The following is a 13,961-nucleotide window of genomic DNA, read 5'->3' on the forward strand; positions in this document are numbered from 1 at the left end:
ACAATGCTGATGGGAGCATGTCTACCTTGAAATAGGATCAGAATGTTTTTCATAAAGTTAACTATATATACCATTACCCAATTCCAATCCTAATTGTCAAGAAGTTCAAAAGACAAAAACTTTTCTCCCCATGCAAAGTAGTGTTCAATAATGTTCTAAGTAGCTTTCTTAACAATAGTAAAAAATTGAGAACAATCCAAAAGTACATCATTCTGAAAATGGATAAAGAAAACTGGTAAATTCACACCATGGAAAACTACTTAGCAATAAAAAATCACCAACAATGTGGAAAGATTGCAAAACACTATGAGGAGTAAAAAAAGCCAGAAACAAAGATAAATACCTGCAAGATTCCATTTATGTTATCAGACATTAAAACAGTGATTTATGTGCAGAAGGGAAGACAATGACTAGAAGGGGACATAATTAAAAAAAAAAAAACAAAAACCACACACACACACACACACACACACACAAGCACAGGAAAAGCTAGGAAAAACTATTGGTATAAAGTTTCTTTCCTAGAATTTTTTTGATGATAAAAAACAATAATAAATAGCTAACATTGATTGAGAGTGTAATGTTCTGAGTGCTTTTTAGGTATCAAAATATTTAAACACCCCTCCTCCCCCACCACGGCTACTGTAAGATGTCTCTATCTCCATTTTAGAAATGATCAAACTAAATTATAGAGAGTTACTTCTCCATACTTCTCCAAATTGCAGGACTAGTTAGTGGTACAGGCAGGACTTAAACTTAGATTAAAAAAAAAAATCTGCTCTCTTAATTTAGTATCATGGTTTGAGGCTTATACTGATTTAAAGGTATAAGCTCTTTGGCTCCTACCTGACCCAAAGAGTCAAAGTAAAAGGTTTAAAGTAGGAAAAATTAATCCTGCATAAATAATTCTATGTACCAATATTATAAGTGAAAAATTTGTAAAATATCTTCTGTAAGTTCACTTCTAAAATTTTTTTCGGGCCTCCCCGGTGGCGCAACGGTTGAGCGCTGGGTTGCGAAGCTGCCCGCAGCCTCTGCAGTGCCGGGTTCAATCCCCGGCTGCTCCCCGGACACTGGAGGAGGGCCCCACATGGCGCGCAGACCTCTCCTGCCGCCCCTCAGCAGTGTACTTCGGTCAGTGTACTTCGGTCCTCTCCTCAGCAGTGTACTTCGGTCCTTCTGCCTGCTCTGCTCCCCGCTCTGGCTCTGGTGAATTCTCTCACCCTCCCACACCTCTGACTGTACCCAGTGCATGCATAAATAAAAATAAATAAATCTTTAAAATTTTTTTCCTATTTTAGACAAAAGATGATGGGAAAGAGAGATATTAAAGGTATGAAACTGGTCTAGTAGTACCTAGCTTCACAAATATAATGAGTAGATAGATCAGTTTATGTGGTCTTAATGTTAAAACAACTATCAGCAATATGCCAAAAATGTTCAAATTTGTCAAGAAAAATTACGCTGATTCCCTTAACAGCAGAAACTGTGTATCATTTACCTTGTGACCTCCTCACCTAGAAATACATAGCAGTGAACTGATAGTATAACAATATACTTACCTGTGAAAGATCTGGTATGTCACCTCTATCAATTCCAACTTGCTGTTAAGAAGAAGGAACATTGCATTTAATAGATAAAATTAAAGATGCTTTATAAATAAAATTTAGAAAATATTTATGACTGGTACAATGAACAATATTTTAGAGAAACTTCTCTAAAGTTTAAAGTCAAAGGAATATTTAATCTCCAAAGATATTGTTCAAAACATTTTCAAGGGATTAAATGTTCTTTGATGGCTCTAAAAATTGTGAGAGGAAGGGTGGAGTTGGAAATTCAACAGGACTATTAAATTACCAATTCGCCACAACTTTTGAGAACTTATATAAGCTATCATCACAATCTGAAGACTCCATCACTTCCGTGTCAAATGATAAAATTACTATTATAAGAATGAGAAAGAATGACCATGAACAAGTTCCCCTGGGCATAAAAAACGGTTAAGGAACACACCTCATGAAAATGAATGTCTTTCTCCATAAAATAAACTTTCCTGGGCAATCACCACAGATAATATTTTTTAAAACCTATGTTTCTTGAAGTAGGTTATACACCAGTCAAGTGATGTCTAACTAGGATATAACTGTCTCCACAAAGTAATACTAATACATTTTCATCAATATTGTTCAGGGGAGAGTCAATTTCCAGCAAAAAAAAAAAAAAAAAAAAAAAAAAAAAAAAGATCAAAACTGTTGCTACTTATTCTACCATCCCAATTAAAAAACTGTTTTCCCTCCCAATGGCTATACTTCACTTTCTAATCACTCTTCTTTTTCACAACTTAAGGGCCAGTATCAGTAGAAAACTTGACAAGCTTATTCATACTAAGATCTTAACTGTTAATAACTGATACATTTGTCCTATTCAAACACATTTGAAAAGTTTACTTGCACCTTTACTCCAAGAACTAAAGTTTCATAATGAAATTGCAAGACAATCTCATAAAATATTATTTTAGAGCAGGGATCCAATTTCTCAGAACATATGAGCAGATGATCTATTCCTTCTTGGAGTAAGACCAGAACATATGGAAGTAAATAGGGTTTAAAACTTAAATCAGTAATTACAGCTAGTAAATGCAAAGGTAAAAGTCAACAAATTGTAAGTTAATTTAAAGGATTTACTGGTATCACAGAATAAATACTACCTTCTTTTGTTTGTAGTATGTGACTGATGCTAAAGAAATGGAGAAAACCATTGACTTCTTGAAAGACACTTTAAATCCAAAGTAAATTTACTATCAGTAAACTTCATACAACAGTTGATTAATAACACGATGCTATTTTCTTTGAAGTCATCATTCTATTCTATCCTTCTCCATCGTTTACAGAATATCATAGTGGTAATAGAGTTTAAAATCACCAACTTGCTAGTTTCAGATTACTACTTTGATGTAATTGATACATCATAAGCAAGACAACTTCAAATTATCCTAGTAAGATGGGTAGAGAGTAGACAAAGGGAAAACAAAACAAAAACACTCTTAGAATGCCCTTTGTGCAAGATAATACCTACAAGCATTACAAATTCCTCTGTGACCAAATTTAGAAAATCATTTTTTGAACACATTTGTAAATTTACATTACCCTATAACTTATATTTCATGGCTTACATAACCAAAGATAAGCAAAAATACATTAAATTGACTTCTATGGGGGAAGAAAAACATTTTAAACCATGGCTCAGTTGCAAGACTAACTGGAAAAATGAGACTTTCACTCATACTGAATATTCACATTCATATTTAACAAAATGAATTTTCTAAAATATGCCTAATTCAAATATAAAAAAAACACTGCCACCAATGTGTGTACCTACTTACTTTTATAGAGAAATAATTTAAAAATAGATAAACTTTCAATATTTAATATTGAATTAAATATCCCGGAGATATTTTATTCAATACTATATCATATTCAATGCACAAGATAGAATTCAATGTAAGGATATGATTGAATTTATGTCTTACTATATTTAAGACATTTCTTTCACTGGGATAATCACTGATTTCATTAAAATCCACACCTAAAGCCTAAAAAGCAAGTTAAGAAACCTAATCACTTAAAGATAGTTTACCTCTGCAACTTTGAGAAACTCTGAGATTCTTGTCATCCTAGTCAGGAACTTCTTATAGATGTCAAGACCTTCTTTGCACTGGTTCTTTTTCATATCAAAATATTTTTCTATCAAAAGTAGATGTAAAACACTTTTATTCACATTAAAATATAACACCCAAGGAAAATGATTAATAATTCCAGAGAGATCATATATTTATCTCAAAGAACACTCATCTTAGAGAAAAAAATCAGTGTCAAATTAGCTTAGATATATAAAGCAAATTAGAGGTGCTATTATATTAAAAATAGAAAAGCCAGTTGATCTTACTCATAGTATATATTTCTTCCCTCACAATTACCTAAATATATAATTGCGTATCAATACATATTGCATCTTTGCAATACAAAGGTACAACACATATCGTACCTTCTAATACATTTTAAAAAGCAGTAATTTCTATATTCAATTTTTCTTGATATAGTAATAAAAAAGGCACCTTTATCTTATCCAAATGTCACTTGAAAAGCTTACTTAATGTTAATATATAAAAAGCAGTAAGAAGCCAACTTGATACTAATCATAGAGTGGATGACTATGCCTCCTCAAAACTCTGTAGAAAGGAAATCTCTTCATTTTTTACTTGTAAAAAAAAGTAAGTCCCAATTTAATTTCCTTATCTCCATGGAATGATAAAAGTATTTCTGTATAGGTTTTGTTAATCTAGCCTACCCCCCTCCCCCCCAAAAAAAATCAAACTTAAATAAATTCTTTTTTTAAAAAAAAGATTTATTTATTTATGCATGTAAGAACTGAGGTACAGGCCAGAGGTATCAGGGGTGAGAGGATTCACCAGAGACAGAGTGGAGAGCAGAATAGGCAGATTGACTGAAATACACTGCTGAGAGGAGCAGCAGATGAGTCAGGAAAGGTTCGCTGCGCCTTAAATTCTTAAGAAAAAAAAAATGGGTAACGGAGAACAAAAACATTGGAGTAAACATATCTGATACTTGACACTCCAATGCCCTTTGCAGAGAGCTACCTGTTACTCCATCCAAATCCCACTGGAAAAAAAATTAGCATTTCTAGGTAAAATTAATTCTATTCCTTATGTACAGTGAATACACAACAGAGTACCACACATTCCAAAAATGCCTCAAAATGCTTTTTAGCATGCTTAAAAATATTAATGCACTTAAAACAATATAAAAATTAAGCATAGAAGAAAACACCAATTTATACTTAGTTTATTTAGAGTAGTAACCTGTGAGAAAATAAGGTTTTGCTGGGACAGAAAAATTACAACTTAATTATTAAGGGATTTTGTATTTCAAAAAATAAATCTGATAGAAAAAACAGCTGTATCTTGAAAATATACAGCTCATTTTATAGATACATATAATCAGACAAAAAAATCTCAAATTATTACAATGAACGAATATATTTCACTAAATTTCAGCCAATTTTAAGTAAAAAGTCAATTATTATTTACCCACAAGACAAAAGACAAGAAATAAAAAAGATTAAGCTGAACCAATATTTACCCAAGAGGTTAATAATTCCTTCATTGTATGCTGCAAACAGTCTAATAGCATCTTTGAACAGGAGCATGAAGGCAGCATTTATTACTCCATTTGTAAGTTCGTTGCTATTAACCTGGGGAAAAATTAAGAGAAAATATTAGCTAATCTTATGTTTCAAGTAACAATTACTTCCATCAAATTAAATGCAGTGAAGTAAAATATTTGGATGTATTAGGGAAAAAGACATTTCCTGCATCAGTTACAGTTAGTATAAACCAGAGTTCAGATTCACAATGAAGTCAAAAGCAAACAAATATCCTACAACAGTTAATTTAGTTCACAAATGAGAAATTAGAACAAATGTTATCTACTTTAACTCTTAATATTCTTAGGCTAGCTGAAATTAATTTTAAGTTCATTTCAACTTCAAATACTTCTAATTACAAAATAAAGTCAATTCCTAGGTAGAAATTCACTTCAAATCATGAAGGATGCGCTCAACATGTTTAAATTACAAAGTATTTATTAAATGGTTACTACAATCAGCAAGGCACTGAGCTTAACTAAATAGATGATATATCAATTTTTCTTTTTCCCAATACAAATCTTCCTCAATTTACAATGGGGTTACATCTGCATAAACCCACTGTAAGTTGAAAACATCATTAAGTCAAAATGCATTTAATACACCTAACCTCCTTAACATCATAACTTACTCTAACCTACTTTAAATCTGCTAAGAACACTTATAATAGCTACAGTTAAGCAAAATAATTTATCCCAAAGTCTATTTTATTATAAAGTGCTGAATTTTCTCAAACACAGATGGGCATTTTGTAGACTTGAGAGGATATGAAAATAACAAAACACAATATTCAAAAACACTGGCAACAAAAAACTTAGCAAAGTATGGGTTGTTTATCCTCTTGATGAGGTGAGGGGGTAATGAGGAGCTAGGACTGCCACTGCCACCATACAAAATTACAGTACCACTTATTGTTAGGTCAGGAAAAGATCAAAAATCAAAATTTAATGTACAGTATTACTAAAAGCATATCCCTTTCACACCACTATAAAGCCAAAAAAATTAAGCTGAACTACTGAAATGTAGGGATTGACTGTATAACAAACAAACTCACCTTCAAAATAGTTATGAATATATTATTTCTACTTCATACATAGTTACTGGGAGAATTAAGTGACAGAGTGATTGAAAATAGCCTAGATTGCAGTAGTACCTAACAGAAATAATCATTATTTGTTGTTATTAAATTACGATGTAAAAAGAATAGTGTCTATTAAACAAGAATACTGGATATATCTTTAGTTTTATCTCATGGACTAAATCAAAAAGATAAACCAAATTAACTAAGTTCTTTTGTAAGTAACATTAATATCTAAGACATGAATATTAGCCTGTTGTTAGGTATAGAAAAACATAAGCACAAAGGTAAATGATGCAAGCAACAAATTGGCATATATTTGCAGAATATCTAACAAGGTCAATTCTCATTACATTGAGAGAATCCAAATAATAATGCAAACAACAAAACAGCTCACAGAATAAAAACACATATAATTAAAAATATGTGAAAAGAGGTTCAATTTCATTTATCAGGTAAATTAAAATATGATCAGATTAGGTCATTTCTTGAAGCACCAGGCCAATACGTTATCAAAATCAAGGCATTATTCAGTGCTGATAAAGATGAAGAAAAGAAGGTACCTGTTGACAAGTGAGTGGCTCAATCTTTTTGGAGTTTAAGTCACCAATATTTATCAAAAATTTAAGTGTCTGTATCCTTTGAACACCCAATTCGTTTCTTAACGAGACAGCCTACAGAGACAGGCTTATGGCTTATAACTGTGTAGATCTAATGTAAATATAGACATTATCTAATAGACACACACACAGACTGTGTTGTCAGCTTACATTAAAATCAAGGAGGGCATCCATTTGATTTTGAATAATTGGTACAGTTTTTAGGAGTTTTTCTGTGTTCATCGTTCTCATAACTCCATCAGCCCTGTTTGAAAAAACAAAAGTGAGTTGGTTATTAAATCTACCCTCTGAATTCCCATCTGGCTTTCTATTGAAACAGAGAACAAATTGTTACAAAATGTTAGATATTTTTAAGTCATTACTGAACCTGAAACTGTAAGCAGAAATCATACAGAAAACAGCTAACCTGGAACACTGTATGTCTAACATAAAGATACTCATTTGACAATAACAGAAAACAAGAAGATATGAAAACAGGAGCTATAAAAATAAAAGCTGACACTATATAGCTAGGTTTGTAGTATACTTTTCACATGAAGAAATTATATAATCCTCTTACCATTCACATCTACAAAGGAAGTTTTACAGACAAGAAAAATTACAAATAAAAAAAAAATCACTTAACCCATAGCATTATACAAATAGTACCACTTCATGTGCCACAATTTGAAAAAACCTGGCAAGCTGATGGATGTGTAATGAAAGATCCTTGTTCTTAGTAAAAAAATACACTGATGTATTAAAGGATATAAATTACAAATAGGCACGAGGTATGCATGCAGTTCAGTCTCCAAAGAAAAGCATATACACATACAGAATTTACAAATGTGATAAAATATTAAAAACTAGTGAATGTGAGTAAAATATACAGTTATCTATATTATCCTTGCAGCTCTTCTGGAAATTATTTCAAAATAAAAGTTATTTTTTAGAAGTTAGTAAGCTGGCTGAAGTATCTCTCTCAAATCCCTCATCTAACTAGAGCAAAGTTAGAATTCAGACCTAGATTTATCTGACTAAACAAACAGCCTATGAGCTCTTAACACTATTTAACATATAGAAAATAAATACTTAATTCGGTGTAACGCCTATAAAGGGCAATTTGATGCTTTCTATTAAAATGTTAACATATACATCCCTTGACAGTCAATTCTAAGAATTTATTCTACATAAAATTTCACTTAAGAATGCAACCTTATGTAAATGGACAGTCAAAGTATTGCTTTAATATGAGGAAAAATGGGAATAAGTCAAATGTACATCTAGAAAATAATTCTACAGTCATTCACAAGAAGGAAATGCATCTGCGTGCACACTGAAAATGCCTAAAATACACAGTGGGGAAGGAAGCTGTCTTCAAATAATGTGATCCAATTTTTATGTAATTTTCTATGTGTCTCCATACACTTATTTATTTCTATTTATATACAAAAAAACAGGACACACCAAAATATCAACATTTTCAGCAAGACCAGTTCACCATATTACCTGAATTTTTAAAAAGTGCATTACTTTTGTAAAATAAAAAATAATTACCCTAGTAAGTAAAACTTTAGTCTTTACTACACAAGTCCACTCCAAAATTGATAGTCTACTGAGATTTCGTCACCAATATAAGAAATTTTTATTACTTACAGGTACTCAACTTATATCCTCTATCTTACAGCTATGCTATCTGATACACATGTAAGAATACGTGTGCTCATAATGTCAAGATCTTGTTTCTTCTTGGCTCCACTCCATTATGATTCCCTTGTTCCTTTTCATTACTATTAAGTAAAAGTACCATTACCATTAAATTTCCTTTAAATCAATACCCAATATATTGTGCATAATCATGGATTATTGTCAACCAATTAATATAACTTTCAGCATTTGTCATTTCTAGATTGGCCCTCAAACTAGAAAAAGTTACTATTAAAAAAAAAAAAAAAAAAAACATTAATCTGAAATCTACAAATATCCTGAAAATCAGTTTTACTGAAGACACTTTATAGTCAAGTATTAATATAAGCCCTACTGGAAAATGATTTTTAGACAAGATACTGGGGTTAAGTATCAAATTTCTAACAATGAAAACTGAACTGCGGTTACTAGAGGTACACATGAGCAAGGATGAAAGGGGTATATGGATGATAGGTGTTTTGTTTGCTATTTTCCTTTAAAAATTAAAAATAAAAGAGAAAAAAATTAGACTTCTGAGATGAACTCCTCTACTATAATTTTCTATAAAGAACCTGAATATATGGAAAAAAAACCCTATAGAATGAGGGTTTGATAAGTACCAAACTAATCACTTAAGTTCAACTTAATAATTTCTTGACTAAGAGGTTATTAAATTTTCCATTCCACTCCAGTAATAAAACATTTCAATTTCAAGAAACATAAACTGCACAGATCTTCAGGATCTCTGAACAGGTAGGTCCAGAAAGGAACTCACCAAAATATTTCTGAAGCTAGATTCCCTGCAGATGGCATGCTGTGATAGCTATAAGCCTCTTAGGAACAGTTATACTGGCTCTTTCCTAAGGTCTCATCATGTATCCTAGGAAAAATCTCCATATCCAGTATAAAAGCACTGATGTAGCGTTAGTGTGATTTGTTCACATGCCACGAAGACTGCCAGGTAAGGCATGGCAAAAAAAAAAAATTTATCTTCTGCATTCAAAAGCTAAAAGAACCTTAATTATCCAACAATGCTAAAAGGAATTGAAGAAAATAAACAGAAAGAGATCCCGTGTTTCTGAATTAGGAATGGAATGTGTAAATATGGCAATATTCTCCAAATTGATCAACAGATTCCATGCACTCTCACCAAAATCTCGGCTGCCTTTTCTGCAGAAACTGACAAGATGATCCTAACATTCATCTGGAAATGCAAAGGGACACAGAATAGCCAGAAACAATTTTGAACAGTAAAAGAGATGAAGAAATCACACTTCTCAATTTCAAAAATGACTACAAAGCAACAGTAACTGAGACAGTATGTGTGATACTGGCATGAAGATAGATATATATCAATAGAACAGAATTACAGTACAAAAATATACCTTTTTACACTGTGGCTAGTTTATTTTTAACAAGGATGCCAAAACCATTCAGTAAAGAAAGAATAATCTTTTCAATAAATGGTGCTGAGACAACTGGATATCCCTATATGAAAGAGTAAATTTGGACCTACACCTCATACCACATATAACAATTCAAAATGGATCAAAAACCTAAATGCAAGTGCTAACACTACAAAACTCTTAGGGAAAAAAAAATCTAGAGAGTAAATCTTTGTGACCTTGTATTAAGCAGTAAGTTTTCTTAGACATGATATAAAAAGAAAGCCACAAGAGAGGAGAAAATATTTGTAAATCACATATATAATAGGCCAGTATACAGAAAGAAAAAAAAAAAAAAAACCCACCAAAACTCTGTAACACATTAAAAAGACATGTAACCCAATTAAAAACAAGCAAAGGATTTGAATAAATGTTTTTCCAAAGATACATGAATGGCCAATCCGGTACATTAAAAGACACTCAACATCATTAGCCATCTGGGAAATACAAACTAAAATCAAAATGATATGCACAGTTCATACCAACTAGAGGGCTATAATCTAGTCAGAAAATAACGAGTATTGACAAGAATGTGGAGATAATGAAACCTGTACAAACTGCTGGTGGGAATGTACAATGGTTCAACTACTTTGAAAACGGATTTGGCAGTCCCTTGAAAGGCTAAACCTAAGTTATATTATGAAGCAGCAATTCTATTCCTAAGTACATACTCAAAAGATAATCCCATACAAAATCTTATAAACTAATGTTCAGAGCATTATTTCTAATAGCCAAAAGACAGAAACAAATACCAATCAGGTGATGAACTAAATGTATAGAACTCACACAACAGAAAATATAAAGAAATTAAATAATGATACATTCTACAATTAGAATACATTATGCTGACTGAAAGAAAAGAGACACACAAGGCCATACATCATATGAGCCAATTTATATAAAATGTCCAGAACAGAAAATTCCATAGAGACAAAAAGCAGACTTGTGGTTGCCAGGGTCTGTATGAAGGAAATGGGAAGTGGAAATAGGTTTTCTTTTTGGAGAGATGAAAATATTTTGGAATTAGATAGTAGTGATATTACAACTTTACAAATATACTACTAAAAGCATTGAATAATTCAATTCAAAAAGGTGAATTTTGTTGTATGAATTGCTTCTCAATAAAGGTGGTATAAAATTTGAAAGAACTTAAAAAATCCTAAAGCAAAAAAAATCTGATGTACTTTTTCAAAGAAAACTGTAGTTCATCTTTTAAAACATCCCAGTATCACATAATTCAAAATTCAACAATTCCTGTGGCTTACATTATAAAATACTCAACTTACCCTCTTTTCACTTTTGTGAAATCAAATGCAACTTGTCTGTACGAAACTGCTTTCTCATTTAGATATCTACTATACCGCCTAATGAACGTAGACATGTCATATCCTGTAAGAAAAGAAAAACTTTTCATAAATTAAAAATTCCAATTTACTCAGAAAATCAACTAATGTCAAGCAATGGCTATAATGCCTTGATAGCCCAACTCAATAAAGTGTTGTGAACTTTACAAAAGTTACAAATAAATAGTATCACATTAAATTCTCTAACACGCAATATTTTTAAACAACTCATGTGGCTTTGAAAAACTTTCCCCTCATAATTCACTAAAATAATGTTTTACTTCTGATCAACTTTACTCATCTCTCATTTATCAGGACATGAAAAAACATGTTCTTTTACACTATCTGAAAACCTACCTCATACCTAAAATTTAACATCCAGTAGAACTACAAGTGCACTCATCAAATCACTAAGCAATGTGTAATGTTTATAATTATGAAATGTTTAGTTACATTTATTTAGAACCATAATTATGTGTGCTTTATTAAAAGTACAAAAAAATTACTGTATACAACACAGATGGAGCTGGAAGGGAGTAAGCTAAGCAAAATAAGCCAGAAGGAGAAAAATACTGGAAGGTGTCACTTTTATGTGGGATATAGAGAAACGAAACAAAAAGTCAGACAAAGACAAACTTTAAAACCAAATCTTAAAAACTGACTGTAGGTCTGAGCCATCCTGATGGGGGAAAAGCACAATGGAGAATGGTAGAGGACTACAGATGCTTTAGTGGTGAGAGTGCTATGGTAATTACCCCTGAGGGCATAAATCGAATCCTGCCTAAACATTAACAAGGAGGTAATCCTCAACACTAACAAGGAGATAAAACAATAGTACTTCAACTAAAAAAACCAAAACAAAACAAAACTGCATAGTTTGCTGGAAAAAAAAATGGTGCTGTACAAATTTACAGCATAAAAAAATTATATGAATATTCTCAATAAACCTTTCTAAAGGAACATCTAAATTGCTCTAAGATTTTGTTTCATCACAATCATCAGATTTGAAAACATCAGAAGACAGAATTCAATCAATGGTATTTTTTTTAAATTGCAATTTAGTTATTGCCTGGTTAAGGAAACCTGTTTTTATTCTGCATGGAAAAGTAGATCCATTTTATTTTATATCTCATCTTCACCTAACAAATTTGATATGACCTGACGATCTCTGCTACTTTAAAAAGACAATACCTATACAACAACAAAAAAGTAACTGGATTTAACATCATAACCAATTCATTTTATTCACCAAATATTTCTTAAATGCCTACTAAGTGCACTGGAGAAAAATCAGTGAACAAAATGGAAAATAAAATAGCAGAGACTATCTATTTATATATAGAGAGAGAGAGAGAAAGAGAGAGAGAGCGTGTGCGAGCGCGTGCGCGCTTAATTTCCATCAGAAGAAAATGGAAAATTAGTAGCTAAGAAAACACCAAAAACCCACTTGAACAGATATATTTAGATAGATATAGTCTTTGCTAGCTACTAGAGTATTTTTTTAAAGTGTTACAAACACATTCCTCAGATTTTTTTTTGGTCCCATTGATCCCTTTTATTTACTCTAGCTCATTCTCTCTGATATGGGAAATACCCCTCATCCTTCAAAGTTGAATCTTTGAAACTGCCCCTGAATTCTGCCCATTTATGTGACTCCAACTACAGCTTGTAGTTTATCAGTTAGGTGTACATAGTGTCTACTCAACTCACTAGACCAGAAATTTGTATCTATATGAACCCAGGAAAACATCCAGTATGAATTTAATAAAATATACCAGAATTCTACCCAGCAAAATATATTAGAATCAAAATACTTTTCAAAAGCACTGCTGAATTATTGCTTTTAATTACTGTTTTAGTCTTTATAATTTCTTTAAAATACAAGCTCTAAATATGTATCCTAAAAACTATTTCCTACATAACAGGAATCAAAGTCTTAAAATCTTATCCCCAGACATGCTTAATTTCCATCAGAAGAAAATGGAAAATTAGTTGCTAAGAAGACACCAAAAACCCACTTGGACACATTGCAATTACTCTGCTCTAGAGTAATAGTTTGCATATTGTTTTCCATGGACTCTTAAAGTAAATGAACTATAAAGGAGGGTAACAGAATTAAAAAGACAAGCAGGCAGTTTCTTCATGTTACCAAAACCAGAACAGTCCCAGTTATATAAGTCTGGCTATTATTTAAGATTTTATTTGAAAAGGGGTTCCACTGCTTACTTTTCCCCCTTAGAGCATTAAATCTCTTGTTAAAGTAAAACTAATCTGATGACACTTGGTCCTCTGTATAAGGTACTTACTTGTCTTCCAGAGTCTCTTGAAAGATAGGGTATTCAATTATTTCTACTTACTACTTCCATCTGCCAAAATTAAAGTGGAGAGCCCCAAACCCAAAGACAGCTAGTCACTAAATTTCAATTTTATATCCCCAAGAACCACAATTCAGGTCTTCATTAACTCTCCAAGAGATGAACAGAATGATTTCAATGTCTTTAACACTACTCACTCCAATCCAGCCTGCAGTGAATTATGATGTTTTATAACATGCTCCATCTCCCCAAACTCTCTAAACTTCGGTGGT

General features: G+C 31.9%; 1 protein-coding gene across 18 annotated transcripts in view; it reads right to left on the reverse strand.

The window, feature by feature from the left end:
- The window catches only part of PICALM (phosphatidylinositol binding clathrin assembly protein), an 89,399-nt gene that overhangs the window by 38,584 nt on the left and 36,854 nt on the right, over nt 1-13,961 (reverse strand). For all 18 annotated transcript variants that reach the window (XM_037523097.2, XM_037523090.1, XM_037523091.2 and 15 more), the window contains exons 4-8: nt 11,318-11,420; nt 7,072-7,165; nt 5,160-5,271; nt 3,637-3,743; nt 1,563-1,604 (exon numbers count right to left, since the gene is read on the reverse strand). In XM_037523097.2, coding sequence (XP_037378994.1) covers nt 1,563-1,604; nt 3,637-3,743; nt 5,160-5,271; nt 7,072-7,165; nt 11,318-11,420 — 458 coding nt within the window. The remainder of the gene's footprint in view (nt 1-1,562; nt 1,605-3,636; nt 3,744-5,159; nt 5,272-7,071; nt 7,166-11,317; nt 11,421-13,961) is intronic.

The sequence above is a fragment of the Talpa occidentalis genome, unplaced genomic scaffold, assembly GCF_014898055.3.
Source record: "Talpa occidentalis isolate TD23 unplaced genomic scaffold, MPIMG_talOcc4v2.1 talOcc4.3, whole genome shotgun sequence".
Taxonomy (NCBI): Eukaryota; Metazoa; Chordata; class Mammalia; order Eulipotyphla; family Talpidae; genus Talpa; species Talpa occidentalis.